The following is a 23,020-nucleotide window of genomic DNA, read 5'->3' as shown; positions in this document are numbered from 1 at the left end:
AATGGATTAAAGACCTAAATGTAAGGCCAGATACCATAAAACTCTTAGAGGAATACATAATGACATAAGTTACAGCGATGTCTTTTTTGATCCACTGCTTAGAGTAATGAAAATAAAAGCAAAAATAAACAAATGGGGCCTAATTAAACTTAAAAGCTTTTGCACAGCAAAGGAAACCATAACAAGATGAAAAGACAAGCCTCAGAACCATGGGAGAAAATATTTGCAAACAAAGCAACTGACAAGGGACTAAGGCAAACAGCTCCTGCAGCTCAATAACAAAAAACACAAACAGCCTAACCAAAAAGTGGGTGAGAGATCTTAACAGACATTTCTGCAAAGAAGACATATGGATGGTCAACAAACACACGAAAAGACATTCAGCAGGGAACCTTCAGGTCTTCTAGCTCTGGGTCCTGCTGGTCTATATCCTTAAAATATTCTCAACTGAGATTTCACATCAAATAAAGGAACTGTTTTGTGACACGATGTATTTCAACATTATCTCAGAGATACACTTCTGGTTTAAAACAAAAACTGAATTCACCACAAATGAATATCATCTCAAATTGTAGACTGACCTGAGTTTCTTTTTCTTTGCTCGTATAAACAACCACAAATATTTCTGAATAAACAGTTTTAAATTTTTTTTAATGTTAGAGAATGTACAAAGATATAAATAAATGGAGAGCTATACCATGATCATGGATTGAAAAACTCTATATTGTTAAGATGTCCATTCTCCCCTAGCTGATATACAGAGTTGTTGCAAACCCCAATCATAATCCAAGCAGGCTTTTTACATAAACAGACAAACTGTTTCTACCATTTGAATGGAAATGCAAAGGACCTGGAACAGCCAAAACAGTTTTGAAACAAAATTGGAAGATCTATATTATATGACTTGGAGTTTTACTCTAAACTTATAGCAATCAAGATGGTGTGGTACTGGCATAGATATAAATAAATAGATGAGTGGCACAGAAGGAATCCAGAAATCGGGCAACACTTCTACAGTCAGTTAATTTTCAACAAAGGTGCTAGACGCAATCTGATGGGGAAAGGAAATTCTTCAACTAATGTTGCTAGAACAACAGGGGAAAATGAGCCGTCCAAGACCAGTTTAATCTCACCTTGATCTGTGCCTATGGACAGCCATCCCCCCGCTGCTCAGAGGGCAGGCCTGCTAGCAGCTGGGCCTCTCTCTTGCTCGCAGAGGGCTGTGACCTCACCCCTCCTCACAGCACCAGTGCCTGGGCATCAGCGAGGGACAGTGCCCCGGGCTGCAGCCAGTTCTGCAGCAGGGCGTAAAGGTCCCCACAGCCCTGGGACCAAGACTCCGGCTCCTCTATCAGCTCAACTTAAGCCTGAGCTCTGAGCTAGAGCGGAGGGTTTGGGCCAGAGCTCCAGACCCCAGGTTCTAGTTCTGCTCTGCCGCTCACATGCTGTGTGGCCTTGGGGAAGATAACGCACTCGGAGTTGCAGGTTCCTGTCTGTAAAATGAGTTTGATAATAAAGGTGACTTCATATAGGGTAGTCGTGAAAGTCAAATGAATATAAGCATAAAAATGTGGTTAGCTAAATTTTTTTTTTTTTTAAAAAAGGGGGACTGCAATGCGGGAGACCTGGGTTCGATCCTCGGGTTGGGAAGATCCCCTGGAGAAGGGAAAGTCTACCCACTCCAGTATTCTGGCCTGGAGAATTCCATGGACTGTACAGTCCAAAGAGTCAGACAGGGCTGAGTGACTTTCACTTTCACTTTCCCTGGAGGTCCAGTGGTTAGGAATCTGCCTTGCAATGCAGGGGACGCAGGTTCGATCTCTGGTCAGGGAGCTAAGAACCCACATGGCGCAAGGCAACTAAGCCTCAAGAGAAGCCCATGTCCTGCAACGAAGATGCCATGTGCTGCACCTGAGACCTGGGGCGGCCAAATACAAAAGTAAATCAAAGATTTTTTTTTTTTTAAGCATCTAGTGAGAGCCATAAGGGTTGTGGTTATGGCCCAAGTCCATCCAGACATCCTCGGGACTGTTGACCTTACTTTCTCTTCTACCCCCATCCCCCCTGCCCCCATCCATCCTAGACTGGAGTGGCTCAGCTCCCACCCCACCCTCTTCCCAAGGTCTAGGTAACAGGGCTTCTCTCTGGGGCCACCATGACTCTGGAGAGTTTGGGAGAACATTAGACCTGGCTGCCTCAGTTTCCCCTCCATTTCCTCTGTAATAGATCCAAGGAGAGGGGTCCCCTATCCATCCTTGCCTTCCCCAATTTTCTTGAGGGGCAGTGACGAAGAAACAAGGATGGAGCACAAAGTCAGAGGATGGAGATGTAGACAGCCCAGAGGGAATTCCCTGGTGGTCCAGTGGTTAGGGCTCTGCACTACCATTACCGGGGACACGGGTTTGATCCCTGGTCAGGGAGGCAGTACAAATGAGGAGTCAAGGCTGCAGGGGGTAGGAACCTGCCCACAGCTGCATGCGCCCTGGGGGTGTGTTGTTCTGTGGCCAGAGGCTCTGTGAGGCCCAGAGGTGGCCCTGTGAGTGGGCTAAGGGGACCCAGCCACCCCCTCTCTTCCTGCAGGAAGTGACTCAAGTCACCCGCGTCACCTAGCCCCACAGAACTCATGGGGGCCCCCGGCCATCATGGCCACTTGTGAGATTTGGGTGCCAGAGGCTGGTGGGGGCGGGGTACAGAGAGCTGCGGCTCTGCTAGGAAGTCGGTTTGATGCTTCCTTCCTCCTGAAGGACTCACAGCTACTCAACTGGCCGACGTGCCTGGGTGACTGGACCAGGGGGTGGGGCTGTGGGTAGGGGACCGGGGGGTCGAAGAGCTGAGAGTGACTAAGCCTTCACCCCTCTCTGCCAAGGCTCCCTTTTTCTGGCTGCTTCTTGTTTGCAGGAAGGGGCCTGGGACAGGGCCACCTCCTTACCATGACCCCCTTTTCCCCACCCTACCTCTTTTCCAAAAATGAATGAATGGCTAACCCAGCACAGTTGCCTCAGGGTTCCCACCCCTAGGAGGGTCCAAGGCAGGGAGGACTTGGGAAGCTGCCCTCTGGGGGTCAGTCCTAACTCAGGCGTTGCCTTTGACAGGTTGGGACCCGCTGTTTTATTGGGTTGTGGTTACAGTGATTGATGCTTTGGGACCTATAAAATCAGGCTGAGAAACTCCTGACACAGAACCTTCTGAAGGCCAGACTGGGGTCGCAACTCCCTGTTTATTTTGCAAGCAAGAAGCTTCGCCTCTGTGAACCTCGATTTTCCCTTCTGCTCAATGGATTAGCAGTGAGCCAGTCTTTTTTTTTATCCATTTACTGGGTGCGCTCAGGTCAGGTGCCAGGCTCTGTGGAGACAGCCAGGGACCCGCCCTGGACTGAAGGATGAAGCTCAGACCTTCTAGGGTCATCCCCTCCACCTCAGTTTTCTCACTAATACAGTGGGCTCGGGGCTCGCTGGGGGTTGGAGTGAAGCGAAGGGAGGGAATTGTGAGGTCTGTAGCAAGGCCGCCACCGGAAAAAAATGGGCCTGAAACTCACAAGCCTAAGGAATTTTTTTTTTTTAAATTCCACAACCACGGCTAAGCTCTTGAGCGTTCCCCACTGACCAGGTGGCAAGTCTGGCAGGAGGGGTTGTCACCCTGTCCATTGCGCGGGTTCCAGCCACTGCCTCACCAAGCGGAGCCGCCAGCCCACGGGCCAGAGACCGGCAGAGCCTCTGGCTAGGGCGGGGGACCTGTCGGGAGGAGGTGTGGGCAGAGAGGTGGGATGGTGGGGGAGGAGGGGCGGGGGGGGAGGAGGGAAAGGGGAGGAGCCAGGAGGGAGGGAAGAGGCTGGCCCCGCCCCGACCGCAGGTGGCCGCGAACGCGGAGCGGCTCCTCGAGGGGGCCGGGCCCGGGGGCGGGGCCTGCGCGCACGGTCCCCCGCCTTATCCCCCGGCCACCACCCCCCGGGCCCTGCCCCCCGGCCCCGAGCTTATAACCCGGGATGCGCGCCGAAACCCGCCCTGCTCCGCCGACTGCTGCAGCCGCCGGTCGCCTGGTAAGGAGGTCCCCCGCCTTCCCACTCCCCAGACCAAGTCTCCCTCTGCCCGGGTCCCTCCGAGGACCAGCGGAGGAGGCGGAGGGGACTGCGCGCCCCCCGCCCCCAGTTTGGACCCGGACCGGAGGGAAGGGGACCGACGCCCCGACTCCTGTTGCTCAAACGCCGGGCGGCCGGATTCCTGGCTCCCTGGGGATGGGACCGGGCGCGAGTCCGCGGTTGGGGGGGCCGCTGGGGAGCAGGTCCGGTTACTTGTCGCCTTTGCGGGCCGAGGTCCTTTCTGGATCTTCTTCCTTCTCTGATCCAATTTCCTTTATGCAGCGAACCCCACAAACGGAGAACCTCGGGAACCCGAAGGGTGTTGGGGGGGCTGTTCCCGATCTTGTTTGCCCCCGCTCTGACCCCCGTCTCTGTCTCCGCTAGAACCAGAGTGCCAGCCTCACCTTGGGCCCCTCATGCGCCCCCCGGGGGGCTTGGGCATCTCGGCCCCTCCCACAGCCCCGCCTCAGTTTCCCAGAGCGGGTGGGCTCGGGGGCTCCAGGCAGCCCGCCCCGAGGGGCCTCGGGTGTGGCTGGGCTCCTTCCTCTGCAGGTGGGGGCTGGGAGGCGGGTCGGTCGCCCGCCTCTGGCTTCTGAAAGGGCTTCGCGTTCTCTGGCCGGTGGGGTCGGCCGCCTCGCCCGGCCGCGGTGCCCGGTTTCCGGCTGGCACCGGACTGTGGGAGGGGCCGCTCCGCAGGAAATGTCAGTCGTCTGGGTAGCTGTTGCCTTTGGCCCCTTGGGCGGCTGCGCCCTCCAGGGAAGGAGAAGCTGAAATGAAGAAACTCCTCTCCCAACCCGCCAGGGCTCTTCCCGAGGAGGTCCCGTGACCTCAGTGCCTCTCCCCCCCACCTCCAGCCACCTCAGTGTTCCTCTCTGCGAAGTGGGGGCGTCTGCTCCCGACAGCGCCGTCTGGCTGCTCCTCCCGGGCAGGAACAAACCTGTCCTTTCCCCAGGGATGGATCAAATAGGACCTGGGCTTTGATCCCTCCCCTCCACGCCCAGAGGAGGGGCAGGAGAGGGCAGGTTTCTGGGGCCCCGCGGACCCCAGCCCTGAAGGCAGGCACAACTCCACGACTAGCTGAGGCTTTGGGTCAGCCTCGCAGCTTCCCAAGCCTCAGTTTCTCCATTCCTCATGACTGACGCAGGTTCAGGGCTCAGGGAACAGTAACGGGATGTCTACTGTTGGGGGACTTCCCTGGAAGTCCAGTGTTTGAGATCCCCTGCTTCCACTGCGTGCCTGCTAAGTTGATTCAGTCGTGTCCAACTCTTTGGGACACTATGGATTTATAGTCTGCCAGGCTCCTCTGTCCACAGAATTCTCCAGGCAAGAATACTGAAGTGGGTTGCTATGCCCCCCTTCAGGGAATCTTCCTGACCCTCTTATGTCTCCAGCATTGACAGGCAGGTTCTTTACCGCTAGTGACACCTGGGAAGTCTACTCACATGTCCCCGGGCAGCCAAAAAAAAATTAGGAGGATGTGTACAGTTGAGAGCGGGGCCTGGGTCCGTTCGCTCACTGCCTGGGGAGTGGCCCACCTGGTGCTGCCATGCTGGGGGCTCAGGAGTCGGGGTCCCTGCCCTCCTATCTTAGGTTCTGGTGGGGGAGGGAGGCTGTGGGGGTGGGGGCTGCCCCAGGTGGAGCCAGCTGCGCGGTTATGCCAAGTGATACTGGCTCTATTAAGTGCTTGAGAGTGAGTTGGTGAATCCTGCCCACTGAGCACCTAGATCCCAGGCCAGGCCTGGGGTGGGTAAAGGAGAGAGGCCCCCATCCAGCACACTCTTGAGCTCCCCTGAGGACCCACCTGTGCCCCCATCAGCTGCCTGCTTCCCCTGGGCTTGTGTGGTCCCTTGGCTGGGATGGCAACTTGGGCCCAGGACCCCAGCAACCTGACTTGGGAGTGGGGGGCAGTCCCAGGCTCACCTGCTATGCAAGCGCTTTCCCAGCACCCCATCTCATCTTGGTCCTGTGAGTCCTGGGAGGCAAGCCAAGACTGCCAGATGCCTTCATCCAAAGGAACGCTGAGCACACAGCCTCTGAAGCGAGCGCCTTGCCTCTGGGCATCCACGTGGAGGGAGATAACCTCTCTGGAATTCAGGGTCTAAGGCCCTGATTTTCTGTTGAAACACTTTGGGCAAAGTTGATCTTCCAGACTTTGGCTCCTTCTTGTGTGGCAGACGCCCTCCCCTTACTTGAGATAGGCCAGGTACCCAAAGGCATTTTGATAGAGTAGAATAAACAAATGAATGAACTCACCTTTGCTCCATAACCAAATGCTGTTAGGAGACGGTTTGAGTGAGTGCCTGTCACCAGGGCCTGGTGAGGTCTCCTTAATCCTCCTACCTCCCACCTCCAGACATTCTTATCAAAACTGGAGTTTCAGTCTTCCTAAGTTAAGGCATTCCCCGGTGACCCCTCTACCCTGGCGGAAGAAGTTTGCTGGAGCGCTGGTGGTATTCCCAAGAGAGGTCAGCATTCCTGAATTGATCCTCAGGCCCCAGGAACTTGCAGCTGACAACCAGCTCCGTATGTAGCCTAGAGCACCCTCAATGCCCTCAACTCATCCATCAGATACAGAAATTGTTCCTCTGTGCCTCACCAAGTCTGTAGATGAAATGAGCTGAAGTGTGTCAACCTGACGTTCAGGCTGAATCCTGATAGCGGCACCTCCTGGTCAAAGTGTGGAATTGCAGCCTGGCTCTATCAGACATGAATGGGGGCAGCCAAAGGGTTCAAGTTGCAATCCTGAAATGAGCAAACCCCTAAGTCAGAGAGAATTCTATGGCTTAGGTAGAACCAAAAATGTTTTTAAAACGTTTTTAAAAACTCATGAACCCAGCTCAACAGAGTTAGAATGTGAGGAAGGGGTTCCTGAGGAAGAGTCAGGTGACTAGCCACAACATACAGAGAATTGGTGATTGGTGATGATTCATGGGTTTCCCAGGTGGCTCAAGGCAGGAGACATGGGTTTGATCCCTGGGTCGGGAAGATCCCCTGGAGAAGGAAATGGCAAGCCACTCCAATATTCTTGCCTGGAGAATCCCATGGGTAGAGGAGCCTGGTGGGCTATAGTCCATGGAGTCTCAAAAGAGTCAGACGCAATTAACAACAGACAAGTCAAGTGAAGGGGAGATAGTCTGTGGTCCCCGTGAGGCCAGAGAGTGTAGAACAGAGAGCAGCAAAGAGCAGGTGGTCTGCAGTCGGCGTAGGTTTCGGTCCTCCATCACTGCCATCCGCTAGCTTGAGACCTGGGCAAGTCTTATAATTTTTCTGAGCCCAGGCTCATCATCTGTAAACAGGTGGTAATAATAGCCCCCACCTTGAAATGATGCCCGTGTGGCACTAAACATAGTAACTGCTCTTGTCATCCTAGCTCTGACGCTGTAGAGCCACATGAATTTTCCTAGTGCTGAGCGACTGCCCAGGCTGGCGGGGCACGTTCACCGGGAGCTGGCAGCATGGCTCTGGCCAGAGCCCTGGAGAATGCCCCCTGCCTTGCCAGCTAAGGTCAGGCTGGCAGGCGTCTTGGAATGAGGCCCCCTTCTTCCCTTCCCAGGTGTCCCTCTTTGGCAGCCGGTTGGCTGGACTGGCCCCGGGAACCAGGGGCATGAATGTTCTCAGCAGAAGTCATGTGCCTGGGAGCTGGGGCACCTGCCCTGTGCCCTCCCTGGAGGTTGGGGCGACAGGCGAGGCCCGAGCTGGGAGGATGGCTGAGTCCTCAGGCAGGAAACCCCGGGTCCTGGGGCGTCAGAACCAGAAGGACTTTCAGGCGGTTGTGCCGATGGTGATACTGAGGCTTGGAAAGTAAGGGGCTTGCCCAACAGGGGTAGGGGAGTTCAGTGGGCACAGGTGTGGTGCCCAGCTCTGGGCTCTGGGCCCCTCTCGGAATCTTACTGAATCCACAGTTGCTCCGTGGAGGGATGGGCTGTTCTTGCTTTCAGCTCCTGGAACCCAGGTCCGGAGAACCCAGCCACTGCGCTCTGCGCTAGTCTCTTCTACTCCCTCTCCCCTAAACCGAGGCCTCCTTGCTTGCTTGGCTTCCTTTAGGTTCTGCAGCAAGCAAGCTGCCAGGACCTTGCTGGTGGGGGAAGGGGAGAGCTTCAGCAGGAAGGCAAGAGCAAGGCCAGTGTCAGATTGCATCATATTCTCAGCCCACCTGCCCTGCTAGTCTCTCTACACACACAGGCCCAAACATGCCAGACACACACACACACACACACACACACACACACATACACACACACACACGTGTGTGTATGTGCAGACACAGGTACATGCATACAGTCTCAGGTACATGCTCCCAGGGAAATGCAGGCATACGTGTGCACGCACACACACACACATCCCTGCATTGCAGGCACACACTCCAGGGTGCAAACATTCCATCATGAAGGTTCAGACCCGGAGGCTGAGGCCCTCCGCCTGTGTCCTGGCTGACAGAAGAGGCTCACGAGTTTCCGGATGAGAGTTTCCAGATGAGAGCGTGCACGGAATTCCAGACGTGGAGGGGATTTTAACCCTCTGTTTTTATAGGTGAGGAGCAGGCCTCCAGACAGCAAAATCAGCAGCCTTGTTCTGAGCGCCTGCCACCTGCCAGGCACTGAGAGATGGTCCCTGTCTCCGCAGAGCTCACAGCGGGCGGCGGGGGCAGAGTGCATCGTGACTGTGCTGTGATGGGCCACAGATGGGGGCACAGCGCGGGGTTGGGGGGGTCACTGAGGCAGAACCAGGCAGGCCCAGGTGGTCTGCCTCCATGGGGCCACCCCTCCCCTACTCCGGGGCCCAGCCTCTGGCTCCAGGGCCTTTGGGGGTTGGCAAAGTGGGGGTGACCCCTAGAAGCTGGATGAGTTTGGGCCTGCCTCACCTCTCCCTGTCACTCTGGGTTGTCTGGGCCACCAGCAGCTTCCCAGACCCCACACCTTGTCCCAGGGATCCATGCTCTCCCCCACCCCGCCCCAGAGAGGGTAGCCCTGTACTTTTGAGTCTAGCTGATCTGAGTTTGAATCTGGGCTCTGCCACTTAGCAGTCAAATGAGGCCTTGAGCAAGTTCTTTAACGCAAGCCTCAGTTTCCCTATCTCTAAAATGGGGATGACACAAATGGAGGCCATCACCTATAACGGACACATTCATTATCTTGATTGTGGTGGTGATTTCATGGGTGTAGACACACCAAACCTTTTAGCTATATGCAGTTTATGGTTATTTGTATCTCAATAGAGCTGTACAAATAATGCAACATTACTCTCCTCACCCCATCCAGCCCTGTCGCACAGAACTAGGAGCTAGACAGCTGGCTCTGGGGGTCCTGAGTCTCCCTGCTCAGCGAGGCTGCCCAAAGGGGAGTCCAGGGGCTGGGTAAGCTGGGTTCACGGCCTCTGGTGTCACCCAGTTGCTGGGTCAAGACAGGTTCTGGAAGCCGCAATCTACTCTTTCAACCTCAGGCACTTCCTACCTTGAGTCCTTCCTGCCTCCCTCCCTCCTGGATGGCCCGTTGCCCAGCTGCAGTTGCTATGGGCACAGCTGCTGGCCCCACCCCGCCTGGACTGCCTGGCAGGTGGTTGAATGAATGCCCACTGAAGGGGGGCATCTTGGACATTTATCTATCAGAACTGCCCTCAACCTCACTGTTCATGAGATGTTTCCCCTTCCTAGTCCCAAGGGCAGGAAGGACATGTGAGCCCTGAGACTGGCCGGTGGGCGGTCTGGTGAGATGCCAGGGACTGCACATGGCATAGGGTTTCCCAGGTGACTCAGATGGTAAAGAATCCGCCTACCAGTGCATGAGACGCGGGTTCGATCCCTGGATCGGGAAGATCCCCTGGAGCAGGAAATAGCAACCCCCTCCAGAATTCTTGCCTGGGAAATCGAATGGACAGAGGAGCCTGGCGGGCTACAGTCCGTGGGGTCGCAAAGACTTCATGACTAAAGCAGCCGCAGCTGCAGTACATAGGATGAGGACTCTTGTCCCTCGGTTGGGCTGGCTTCTGCCGCAAAGGGCTGGGTGACCACTTTGCTGCTAAACCTCCAGGCTCCTTCAGGATATAAGAGCCTGCATCCTTGGGAGCAAGGTGACATGCCTTCTGGGCTTACGTGGATTAGTGCAGGAGTGTCCACAGCCTTTCCCAATAGCATCTATTGAGGACCCTGACCTTGGTCAGTCTCCAGTGTAAATGTTCCCACCAGAAGCAAGCACACTCCCAGTAAGTGCGGGAAGCTGGGACCGTGTCCACAGAGGCTGGAACCAGATGGCCTGGATCCAGATCTAGCCCTGCCACCTGCTGACCGTAGGACTTCAAGCAAGTGACCCTGCCTCTCTGACCCTCAGTCTCCTCTTCAGCCAAGGGGATGCATAACAGCATCTTTGCTCAGGGCCACGTGGAGAGTGCAGGGGAGGCAGGGCAAGCCAAAATGCAGCCTGAGGCTTCGGGGAGGGCCTTCTGGGCTGAAGGAACAGCGGCTGCAAAGGCAAGGAGTGAGGAGGCCCTGGTACCTTCTAGAAGCTTCAGTGTAGCTGAGGAGAGGGAGGGATCGGTGGGAGGGGGGGCACACCTGTCCTGGTGTGGAAGGACAGATCTGTCATCCGTATGCCCAGTTGCCTTCTCCCTCTGGGCCTCGGGACGAGTTATGGGCTTCCCAGGTGTCTCTAGTGGTAAAGAACCTGCCGATGCAGGAGACGCAAGAGACGTGGGTTCGAATCCCTGGGTTGGGAAGATCCCCTGGAATAGGAAATGGCAACCCACTCCAGTATTTTTGCCTGCAGAATCTCATGGACAGAGGAGCCTGGCGGGCTACAGTCCACGGGGTCGCAAAGAGTCAGATGCAGCTGAGCACGGACAGGGAGAGACAGGGTCTGGGCCGTGGATCCCCCTCTGCACAGAGGGCGTTAGCTGGTCTCCAAGCTCCTCCCAACTAATCTTTCTGGAGTTGAGTTCTCTGAGGTGTTTGGATTCCCTTGTGTTTCCTCTCTCAGAGGTAATTGCATTTGAAAAGAGCCTAAAACCCCTTTGTGTGAATGTTCTCTGGCCCCAGGTGGAAGAGGTCTGGGGGGGCGTGGCTCTGTCCCCAGCATCCTGTCCCCCTTAGAGGCAAGAGGCACCCTGCCTCCTGGGAAGAGCCTAGGCTCTGGAGCTAGACAGACGTGTGCTCTGCAACCTCGAGCTAGCCATAACCTCTCCAAGCTTCAGTCTCCGCCTCCCCAGCGGCAGGCATGACGCCCGCTTCCTGGGGTCAGAGCAGGGGTGCTGGGTAATCTGTATGCAGCTCCCAGGGCCATGCCTTGCCCTGGCCCAGCTTAGCGAGGAGCTTAGCAAGGAGCTGTGTGGGCTGCCTGAGACAGGAGACAGCCCCTCCCGTCTCCTGATGCTGTGACCTTGGCCTCCTGACCTTGGTCCCAACAGCTCCTTCTTTTGTTTTCTTCTCCAGCTGGTGGAGGATTGGCTACATGCCCTGCCCCCCCCAGCCAGGCTCCAGCATGGTCTGTGGGGGTGTGCAGGGTCAGGGTCTCCCAGGGAGAATGGGAAGGTGAAAGAGGTGTGGCTGCGTGAAGTGTCAGCTCCTCAGCTGCTCTTGATGACAGCTGAACGTCCTGTCCCAAACCCCATGGCGGCCTGTCTGGGGGAGAAGGCTGCCCAAGGCCAGGAGGGAGCTGCCGGGAGGGGCTGGCAGGCGGGGTGTCGGGGGCTGGCTCCGGGTCACTCACATTCCTTCTCGCCTCCCTCTAGTCACGATGTCCGGCAAAGGCTCTGTGGTTCTGGCCTACAGTGGGGGCCTGGACACCTCCTGCATCCTCGTGTGGCTGAAGGAGCAAGGCTATGACGTCATTGCCTACCTGGTGAGGGGCGCCCGGTGTGTCTGTCTTTCTACCTGTTGGCCCTGCTGCCTGCCTACCCTCTGTTACTAGTCCAAGCCTGCCCCCTCACCCAAGCCTGTCTTAAACTGTAGGGAAATTCTTGTTTTCGGTCTCTTTCTGTTGGTGAGCTCCTTTGCTGCCCCCCAGGTCTGAGATGTGCCCCGGAGCATAAGGGAGGCTGGCTGTCCATGTACTCACTGAAGCAGGGGTGGGGGCACCAGGAGTGAGTGTGGTGGAGCTGCTAAGCCACCCTGCCCAGAGAGGGTCCAGGTGCTTGTCTTGGGTCTGCTAAAGACCATGGAAAGTCACATAAACTTCCCCTTTCCTGCAGCCCTCAGTAATTCAGCAAAGATCTAGGCTCCTACATGGGCTAAGCTAGATGATTAGAGATCACCTAATTCTGGAACAGCAAATAGGCCACAGGCCATAGGTAATAGATTAACTAAAATGCCACTCCCCCATCCAGGGTCCATAGCAGATATCCCCAATCAAACCAGCTTCACTTCTGATAAACCTGGACATAACCTCTGAGTCTTTCTCCATATGATTGGCAAATTTTAGAAATCCAGCTTAAGCCAAACAAAATCAAAAATAAACAAAACAAAAAAAGAAAACCAACACAATACAGTTTTTCATATAACCGAGAAGGCCAGGGTATGATGGCTTCAGGCAAGGCTGGATCCAGGCGCTTATCTGGGTTTGCCTCCATCTTGGGTTGATGTCATTCTTGGCCTCTCCACAGGGCAGGCAAGGCTCTCATCATCCCCTAGTCTTGCCAGAGAAAGGAAAGCTTTCCCCAAAGGCTCTGATAGAAAGGCCAAGGGAACACTCATTCACTGACCCAAGTGTCTGCCCACCACTCATTTGTCAGTATGGTTGTCCCTTGGAGGCTTGTCTCTATAGTGAGCAGGAAACATTTACTCTCATCCATCCCTATGTGAGGGCTTCCCAGGTGGCACTAGTGGTAAAGAACTTGCCTGCCAATGCAGGAGATGTAAGAGATGCAGGTTTGATCCCTGGGTCAGGAAGATGCCCTGGAGAAGGAAATGGCAACCCACTCCAGCGTTCTTGCCTGGAGAACTCCATGGACAGAGGAGCCTGACGGGCTACTGTCCATATGGTCACTGAAGTGTCTTAGCACTCATATGCATCCCTGTAGAAAGAGGTCCCAGGAGAGAAGGTTCTGCTCCCAGAGGAAGTGAGGAGGGGGCACTGGACAGGAGAAGTTCATTATTGTCAAGAATGGTTTGCAGTTAAAGTCAGTCTACCACTGCTGACCCCATGCCACCCAAGTGGGGGGCGAGGGTGAGGCCCAGGGAGGGGAAGTACCTGGCCCACAGCCCCCTGCTGAGAGCAAGCGGTGACTTTGAGTAAATGCAAAGAGCCTGGAGTGTGTGCATCCCGCCATGGCAGCGCAGTGGGCTGTCCAGATCCCAGACTATCACCAGGCAGATTTAAAAGCTGAGTGACCTCAGATAAAGCACCTGCAGCTGGACTCTGGGAACATTCTGAAATCTGCTGAGCGGAATCCAGGGTCAAGTCTGGGCAGGAGGCCAGAGTGTAGCCAGCAGAAAACACGCCTGTGTCTAGACGGGGCTGTCAGAACCAGGGGTCGGGCTCCAGCAGGGGGACAGCTGGGCACGCCTAGCCTGGGCCTCTGCTTCCCGCCGGCTCTGGTGCCCGGGGCAGTCAAGTTGCTGCACGTGGCTGTGGGCAGTGAGCGAGGAATCAGGCAGCTGCTGACAAGCCAACCTTTGAACTGGCTTTGGGGGAATTTCGGGAAGAGGTTGATGGGTTCACAGGCAGCTTTAGACCTTTAATGCAGCGGCAGCGAATGTTGCAACCCCCAGGCCAGGTGCACAAGGCCAGATTCAGCCTGTCCGACTCCTTCAAACTGCTTTCCAGAGAGCTCCAAAGAGTATGGCGCCCCCAGACCCTGGTTCTTGTCCTTTCTCCTTCCTACTGTGACCTCAGCCATCCAAAGAAAACCACCTTCATCTGAAGATGGTTGTGTGTGAAAGACACCTGCCCAAGACTCACCCTCGGGTGGAGACAGTGCGGTGGGGGATGGCGGGGGGGGAGGGTGGTGACACTCTTCTCAGCTCTTCTTTCTGCCCCTGGGCTGATGGGTTCTCTCTGCTTCTGCTTGTCAGGCCAACATCGGCCAGAAGGAAGATTTTGAAGAAGCCAGAAAGAAGGCAGTGAAGCTCGGGGCCAAAAAGGTACCGAGTGGGAGGCAGGGTTTGGGGCTGGAAATGGGATCTGACGTGTTGGAGGCAGCTGTGGGGGCTCCGGTCCCAGAGCTCCTTGCCCCCCACGCTCCTTCCAGTTGGTCCTCTTGCTTCTAAGAGTATGAGGTCAGTTCCTTCCGCTTTTGGTGTGAGGGCTTCCCTGGTGGCTCAGCTGGTAAAGAATCTGCCTGCAATGCAGGAGACCTGGGTTCAATTCCTGGGTTGGAAAGATCCCCTGGAGAAGGGGAAGGCTACCCACTTCAGTATTCTGGCCTGGAGAATTCCATGGACCATATAGTCCCTGGGGTTGCAAAGAGTCGGACACGACTGAGTGACTTTCACTTTCACTTTAGTGTGTGTACCATCTTCTGGTTTCTCCTAGCCTCTCTTCCACCCAATCACCTCCCCATCTGTCTACCTCTTCCTCATCCATCCATTCACCTGCCCACCCCTCATCCATCTACCTGTCCATCCATCCATCCTTCCATCCACTCAACAGTATCAGTGAGCAGGCCATGAGATGAACATGGCCATCATGGTCCCTGCAGTACAAAGGAACACAGTATCTGTGAAGTGCAATAAAACTCACATCAGAAGTATTAGGAAGCTGTCAAGTTCACAGTATCAGATACAAGTTTTCCATAATTCTAGTTTCTTTACTGGAAAGTTTGAGTTTTATCATTGGCAACAAATATTCAACAAATATTTTTATGCAAAACATGGCCAAAAACCCAAGTCTTAATTGACCTTGTTTTGTCTGTCAGTCCTTCATTCAAGTATGAATGATGGTTTGTGAGAAGAGTGGCTAATTTAGCTAGTAACTCACTTGAGCATGCAGTAGAAATGCTTCGTGTGTTTATCACATTTTGTGTTTAAGAGTTGGGGCTTCATCAATGGCTCAGTGGTAAAGGATCCACCAAAAATGCAGGAGACACCGGAGATATATGTTCGATCCCTGGGTCAGGAAGACTTCCTGGAGGAGGGCATGGCAACCCACTTCAGTATTCTTGCCTGGAAAATCCCATGGACAGAGGAGCCTGGTGGGCTATAGTCTATAGGGTCACAGAGTGTCGGACACAGCTGAAGTGACTTAGCATGCACACACTCATGCGCTCAAGAGTCGAGACTTAGCAAAAGTGAATCACTTTCTACTGCAGTTTCAAGACCACCATTAAGCATCTGTTAGCCACGTCTGCCTTAGACGCAGGCCGTTGGAGACTCAGTATTCTGACGGTGCCCTGTCCTTGCCAAGGCTCCTTCCCATGGGCTGTTCTTCTGTAGGTGTTCATCGAGGACATCAGCAAGGAGTTTGTGGAGGAGTTCATCTGGCCGGCCATCCAGTCCAGCGCACTGTATGAGGACCGTTACCTCTTGGGCACCTCTCTCGCCAGGCCCTGCATTGCCCGCAAGCAGGTGGAGATCGCCCAGCGAGAAGGAGCCAAGTATGTGTCTCACGGCGCCACAGGAAAGGTGAGGCCAGGCTGTGTGGCTGGGGAGGGTGAGGACGCAGGGGCCTGCCAGGGGGACGTGGGCAGCCTGTCCCGATGGACAGTCCTCAGCATTTGTTGGTTCTCCCCCAGAACAGTCTGCCGTGCCGTGGACAGACTGGCCCACCCAGCGTGACTAAGAGGAATATGTGGACAGACTGGCCCACCCAGCGTGACTAAGAGGAATATGTGGACAGACTGGCCCACCCAGCATGACTAAGAGGAATATGTGGACAGACTGGCCCGTCCACTCTAAGGGGAATATTTCTAGTAGCGAGTTAGGGACAGCTCCACTCCGTGCCCCAAGTGTGAGAGTCCCATGTTCCTGGTGTGGTGGAAGCCATGTCACCCCGTTTTTTCAAATCTGCCTCTGAGGCTCAGGCTCATCTTTTTCTTTTTTCATGCCTAGTATTATTTATTTCAAAACTATTATAAAAGATGAAAAACCACCAAATATCCATAAATAGGGGATTGGCTGCATAAATAACACAATGGTATGCAATGCAGTCATGAAAAGGAATGAGAGTGATCGCCCAGAATGCATATAGTAAGTGAAAACAGGCAAGGTGCACAATTGTATGATGTCCTCTACTACATTTCGCATAAGAAAGAAATACTGAGAAGTTAAATGAAAACTCTCCACAGTGAGTGGAAGGGGCAGGAATGGAATAGATGTCTCTATTGTGTTTGTTTTTTTTGGCTGCGCTGGGTCTTCACTGCAGGGCGAGAGCTTTGTTGGCTGCGGCATGTGGGATCTTAGTTCCCCAACCAGGGATGGAACCCGAGTCCCCTGCATTGCCAGGCAGACTCTTAACCTCCGGACCACCAGGGAAATCCCTCTTAATAACATATTGCATAGGTTTGGTTTTGAAAACGTCAAGGTTGAATTTAAAAGATAAAATTCACTAAGCCATCTATCTCGAGAAACTGAAAGCAGATGGAAAGAAATGAACCTACTGTATGTCCGGTCTGTGATGCAATCACACAGAAGAAAGAAGTATTCCAGTGTGAGCTTAGCACACAACATTCCACTGAACAGTAGGTATGTTCTGAGGTGGACATCTGGCCAAGGTCACAGCACAAGTTGTTGTGCAACGCAGTGGACAGGAGACCGCCCGTTCCCAGAGGGCTTGAGTCCCAGCTGCGTGACCTTGAGTAAGGGCCTTGCCTTTCCTGAGCCTCAGTTTCTTCACTTGCAAAGTGGAGAGCAGGCCCTGTCTTCGTTTCCAGGGCAGCAGCATCACAGACTGGTCGGTGTAAACACCAGGAACAGAGCCTCTCACATCTCTGGAGGCCAGAAGTCCAAAATCAAGGTGTTGGCGGCCCAAAAGTGCTAGGGAAGGGCTCCAGGCTCTCCCCTGGTGTCCCTGGCTCATGGGTGCATCACTCCAGGCCTCCATCTCCACGCGGCCATCTCCTTGGGCATCTTCACATTTGTCTTCCCCATGCATGTCTGGTTCTGTGTCCAAATTTCTCCTTTATCCCAGGACACCAGTCATACCCACCCTAATGACCTCATCCTAACTAGATGATGTCTGTAAGACTCTATTTCCAAATAAGGTCGCATTTTGAAGGGCTGGGGGTGGTTAGGGCATCACCATACCTTTTGCGGGGGACCCAGTTCAATCTGGGTCACACCTTCTACTTCCGGCCCTTGTGCGCAGGAGGGCAGATGGAAGGACAATCCTGGGGGTAGAAAACAGGAAAGCCCCCAGGAATCTTGCTAGGACAAGATCCCTAGCGATGCTGGTGGCTGCTGGGTGGTGTTACTGGAGACTCTTGCGCACTCAGTGGACACCCCGCCAACAGGGATGGGGCGCTCCAGCACCCACGTCCTGACCGGACACAGCCCCCCACCCCGGGCAGCGCGGGGGGGAGGGGGCAGGCCCTGGCTCAGTGTGACAGTGCGTCACATTCAGACTATGATGGACGAGACGCTGTTTGGGCGCTGGGCACCGCGACGGTCTTGAACTCCTTGGGCCCCTTGTCCCGCCCTCAGGGAGCCTGTGTCCCAGCTAGGGAGAGAATGGACGCGGGAACGGGTGGCTTAGCGTCTGTGCCGGGGAGGGAGAGGGCGGCATGAAGACAGCAGGTGGAGGCTGAGGGAAGTCTGACCGGCAGAGCTCGGTCCTGGGCACGGAGTCCTGGGACATGTGCCAGGTAGTGGGCAAAGGCCCGGAGACAAGGGGAGACTCCTGAATGGAGTGGGAGCTGCAGCCTGAGAGAAGCAGCAGGGCAGGGCTGGGCCGGGGCCACGCTAAGGCCTTTGGCTTCACCTGGAAGACCCCTGGCTGGACAGAGGTGGCCAATGACCCCCCGCCCCTGCCCACCCCACGTAGGGGCTTGTTCTGGACCAAAACGGTGGCTCCTGTAGAAGAAGCGGGCTGGTGGGTGTGGGCCTACTTTTCACTAACACCCTAGTTGGGAGCAGACTCGGAAAATCCAGAGCGTGGATCTGGCTGTTTGGACAGGGACCTGAGTTCCGCCTTCCACCTTCAGAGATTCCAGATTGTGTTCCGCCTTCCACTTGGAGGGTGGGAGAGGGTACAGGAGAACTCAGAGGTTCCAGACTCCCAGATATACAGCTGGGTCCAGGTTCCAGCTTCCCTACATACACTGTGTGACTTCATCCCATGAGTCTCCGTTTCCTCATCTGTGCAATGGGAATAAAATAGAACTGGCTCATGGGGTAGCTGGGAGCAGTGACCAGGAGAATTTCAGTGAAGGGCTCAGTACAGGGGCACATCATCAGCTCTCAGGGGGAGGGAAGTGCCCTACTCAGTCACAGAATGACCCTCTCAGCCTCTCACCTGTTCATGACGAAACAAGCTGGACAGTGAGCCCCCTGTTCCAGGAGGTATTCAAGCTCAGGCCAGGAAATGAGGATTATGGAAGGGCTCCTGCTGAAGTAGATCCCTCCAACAGTACCATCAGGACCAAGGGTGGGTGGCTTTCAGTGGAGTGAATGCATGTATGGTGGGTCTGCCCCTGGCTGGGGAGGCTCTGTGGATCCAGGGAGAGACCCCTGACAGACTAGCTCACAGGTAGCTGGGAATGGCCTCCCAAGTTGCACAGTGGTAAAAAGTTCATCTACCAATCTCGTCCCCAACACTTAACGCTTCCAGGCCCTGCCACCATGGCTCTATTGAACTTAGGAAGGTTGCAAATGCCACAGACCCTCTTAAAATTGAATTGTCTTTACTTTTAAAATAATGCACCTAAGCTGCTTTGATGGGCTTTCCTGGTGGCTCAGTGGTAAAGAATCCACCTGCAATGCAGGAGACCTGGGTTTGATCCCTGAGTGGGGAAGATCCCCTGGAGGAAGAAATAGCAACTCACTCCAGTATTCTTGCCTGGAGAATCCCCATGGACAGAGGAGCCTGGCGGGCTACAGTCGATAGGGTCACAAAGAGTCAGACACTACTGAAGGGGGACATGGCAACTCACTCCAGTATTGCCTGGGAAAACGCATGGACAGAGGAGCTTGGTGGGCTGCAGGCCTTGGGGTTGCAAAGAGCCAGACATAACTGAGCCCGTAAGCCCGCTGGTGGAAACAGCGGCCAGCAGTTGTGTGCGTCACTCCATTTGGACACGAGAGGGCACCAGAGGCTCAGGTTTGAGGCCTTCCTGGGCTGCCCCTCAGGGAATCTGTTTCCCTCTCTGGTCCTGCAGGGCTTGGGTTCTGAGAACACTGGCTGCAGTAGTTTTGTGGCCTCTGGAGATCTGGGGACAGTCCTGCAGTTCGGTGTCCATTAGAGAGACAGATTTGAAACATTACTGGGGGGGCTCCAAGACCAGCAGCAGGAAGGCCACAGGGGACGAGGGGTCCCGGTCTGCCCTCAACCCCGACATCTTCCATCTTTTCTGGGGGTTGATGGGCATGACTTACTCCCGTGCCTCGGTTTCCCCTCATTTACATGACCTGGGGAAGCCCCCAGCAGCCTCTGAAGACAGATGCCTATAAGAGCGAGGAGAATGGGGAGGAGCAAGGAGGCCTGGAGGGTTCCAGAGGACGCCAGGTGTGAGACAGGGGGTTGCTAGGGAGAGAGGGGCCACCTGCCTGCAGGGGCTGGTGGTCTGTTTGCCCCCCACCCCCCGGAAAGGGGGGCATCAGTGACTTGAACACGTGAGATGAACGTCCAGAGTGAGTGATGAACCCTCCCCATCAGAGGGCTGCGCAGGAGCTGGGGTGGCCCTTCCCAGGCCTCCTCCCTCCCTCCCCTGGTTTTGGAAGAGGGGCCTGGGAACAGGAGCCGGAGGGCCGCGGGCAGCAGTCTTGTAGACGGCGCCATCTGTGTGGCTCGTCCAGGAGCAGATGGGAGGGCCCCGTGCAGTCCCCGAGGGCGCGGCACCTGCATGTGCACACGTGTGTCTGCACGTGGACACATGGTGGGTGTGCAGGACGCGATACGCCTCCCCCCTCGGCTCCCTGGGGCTGGGGGTCCTGGAGTAGGGAGGGGAAGGAGCGGGCAGGTCTCGGAGCCTGTCTGGGACAGAGTTTCAACTCTGGCTCCTGCGAGGGCGTCTGGCTCGGGAACAGATGGGTGTCCCCACGGCGATCCTGTTGGGCAGACCCCAGCCCGACATGCCGGTCCAGGCAAGCACAAGCCACCATTGTGCTGGGGAAACCTGAAGCCCTGGAGGAATAATCGCCAGGACATGCAACACTAGACCATATGCTTTAGGAGTCTAAAGTAAGCCTGCCTCTAATCAAGCACCACCGGCGCTGCTCCGGGAACTGTGCAGCCCACTGGCCCTTGGGCGGGTGTTACCACCTGTGCCTCAGTTTCCCCATCCATGTTGTTATTCAATGCTCAGCCAGGGAAAGATTGACGGGGGCAGATGGGGGCAAGATGGTGTTCAGTTCAGTCGCTCAGTCGTGTCCGACTCTTTGCAACCCCACGGACTGCAGCACGCCAGGCTTCCCTGTCCTTCCCTCTCTCCCCGAGTTTGCTCAAACTCACGGCCACTGAGTCGGTGATGCCATCCAACCATCTCATCCTCTGAGACGGGGATAATAATGGGGCGCTGCCGTGTGAGGATTCATGCAGTTGGGTATGGAGCTCAGCCCCGCGACCTGACGGTGAGCTGTCAGGGTGGGATTGGTGCCTTTTGGCTGTGTGTCCCTGGACAAGTGGCTCCACCTCTCTGAGTCTGAATCGCCTCATCTGTAAAACGGGGTTAGAAACCTGCCACTGCTCCCAGCTGGCTCTCCTGTGGGCAAGCCAGCACACAGTAGGCCCTCACCAGAGGGACTGGATGGAGGCTGATGGGGGCGGCGGGCCTGGCCCAGCCCGTGGGCCCCAGGCAGCGATCAGAGAGGAGCAGCCTCGGCTCCTGGCTCCGAGGAGAGGGGCTGAAACCAGTATTTCCGCGTCGCCTGACAAGACTCTGGAAAATAACATGTTATTCCCGCCGCTGCCTGGCTGCGCCCGTGCAGTTTTCACAGTAGGCGAGAGGTCCCTCTGTTATTTCCACAGCGCTTAAGCCTCCCTCCAGGCCGCCAAGTTGATGGGGGGCAGGCGGGTGGCTGGAAGCCATTGTCTGCGGGGCAGGCGGGCTGGGCCCTCTCCTCCTCCCCATGAGGATGTAGACCACCCGCCCAAGGGGGATGGGGGCGGTGGGGCCCCCATGCCCCGGCTTGGGCTGGGCTCTGTGCCCTCGGACGAGCCCCTCCTACCTCTGGACCGGTTTGTGCAGAGAAGCAAAGGGCCTTGGTGGTCATCTGCGTCCACCCGTCCCCCAACCAGCCACTGCGTAGACCCAAGGCTCCCAGAGGAGACGGGGCTCCCAGTTCAGTGGACACAATGCTCTGAAACCCCTGGAAGTGAGCTCGATCTCGGGGCTGGCGAGGCCAGGCAGGAAGTGGCTGGGATGTAGGCAACCCCGGGGAGGCTGCCTGAGATCTCAGCGGAGCCAGGCCTCCAGCCCCGCAGGTGTATGCGTCCGCCCCGAAGAGTGGACATACATGATGACCCGTGTGCATGCCCTGTCGCATTCCCAGACACACACCCACCCATGCCTGTGCACGCCGTGGCCTACAGCCCCCACCTACCACGGATGCACCCTCACACCAGTGCACGCAGAGGTCCTGATCATCGCAACTCCGCACGCACCGTCACGTGGGCATCTTGTGCACACACATCCTGCACACTCGTGTGTCCGCACAGCTCGGCTCTGCACTCAGGGAGACCCGGGTTCAAGTCCAGGGCAGAAAGCCTGCTCCAAGAAAGCCCAGTGCTCATCTTTCAGACGGGTTTGTAGCACCCAGTTCAGGAGGAGAGAGCCCGTGGGGAGACACCCCACAGTGCTCCGTGGGGAGCACCCAGGGGGTGCCATCGAAGGTCGCCCAGTACTGCTTCTCCCCCGAACCCCCTCAACCGGTCTTATTCTGTGGCTCCTGAAACCCCCCATTGTATGTTTCAGGGGAATGACCAGATCCGGTTTGAGCTCACCTGCTACTCGCTGGCCCCCCAGATCAAGGTAGGATGTTGCTCCTCCCCTGAAAGGGTGGGTACTGGGGGCTGAGGCCCCCAGGGTGAGGAGCAGGGCATGGGACTCCCTGGGAGGTTCCCCAGACAGGGGCCTCGTGGTGGGTAGAGCCCTTCTTCCCATGGAGAGCTCCCTTCACTTACCCCAGCCGCAAGGGACAGCATTCTGTCCCTGACCGTTTGTCCTTCCTGGAGAGGCTGCCCAGGTGCCTAGGTGGTTCGGGCACTGGACGGAAAGACGAGGCTGCCCTTCCAGCAGCATCCTTGCGGGTCCAGGTCTGCCTTCCCATGCGCGGACTAGGACCGTTCTGGGCTGATTTCAGGGCTGCTCACAGCCCTCCGCTCCCGGTGGGGGCCTCCCAGCTCAGGCCCCCGCCTCCCCGGCTGCCTGAACACTGACCCCGGGTTCTTGGATTCCTTCATGGGATGGGGAGGCCTCCGGGCATCTAGTGAACAAAGCCCACAACAGAACTACACTGAGCACTGCAAACGCAAGCCCCGGGGTGATTATTTCGATTTTTCTAGTGGCCCCATCAAAAAACCAAGATAAAAAACAACAGGTGACGTCATTTTAATGATAGAACTCTATATATCCAAAATGGTATCATTCAATATGTTATCAATGTTGAAATATTTTACATTCTTTCGGTATGAAGTCTTTAAGACCCGCTGTGTGCTTCCCATTTAACAACCGGGACCAGTCACAGTTCGGGCCTCCGTGGCCACGTGTGGCCCCTGGCTGCCATTTTGGACAATGTGGGTGGGCGTGGCCCCGAGCTTCTTTGCGGCCACTTCGGGCAAAATCTACAAAAGATGTGCCCTTCCCAAGTCCGCAAGGGGCCCTAAGGGCTTTCTTTTTTTTTCTTTTAAGTGGAACCTCTTTCTCTGT

General features: G+C 55.7%; 1 protein-coding gene across 1 annotated transcript in view; it reads left to right on the top strand.

The window, feature by feature from the left end:
* Positions 1 to 3,898: 3,898 nt before the first annotated feature.
* ASS1 (argininosuccinate synthase 1) overlaps positions 3,899 to 23,020 on the top strand; it is a 51,943-nt gene continuing 32,821 nt past the window's right edge. Inside the window, exons 1-5 of the mRNA XM_043916991.1 lie at positions 3,899 to 4,036; positions 11,795 to 11,904; positions 14,076 to 14,144; positions 15,435 to 15,623; positions 22,067 to 22,123. Of these exons, the coding sequence (XP_043772926.1) occupies positions 11,800 to 11,904; positions 14,076 to 14,144; positions 15,435 to 15,623; positions 22,067 to 22,123 (420 nt within the window). The 5' untranslated portion in view covers positions 3,899 to 4,036; positions 11,795 to 11,799. The remainder of the gene's footprint in view (positions 4,037 to 11,794; positions 11,905 to 14,075; positions 14,145 to 15,434; positions 15,624 to 22,066; positions 22,124 to 23,020) is intronic.

Source organism: Cervus elaphus, chromosome 11 (genome assembly GCF_910594005.1).
Source record: "Cervus elaphus chromosome 11, mCerEla1.1, whole genome shotgun sequence".
Taxonomy (NCBI): domain Eukaryota; kingdom Metazoa; phylum Chordata; class Mammalia; order Artiodactyla; family Cervidae; genus Cervus; species Cervus elaphus.
This window is presented reverse-complemented; position numbering and strand designations above follow the sequence as displayed.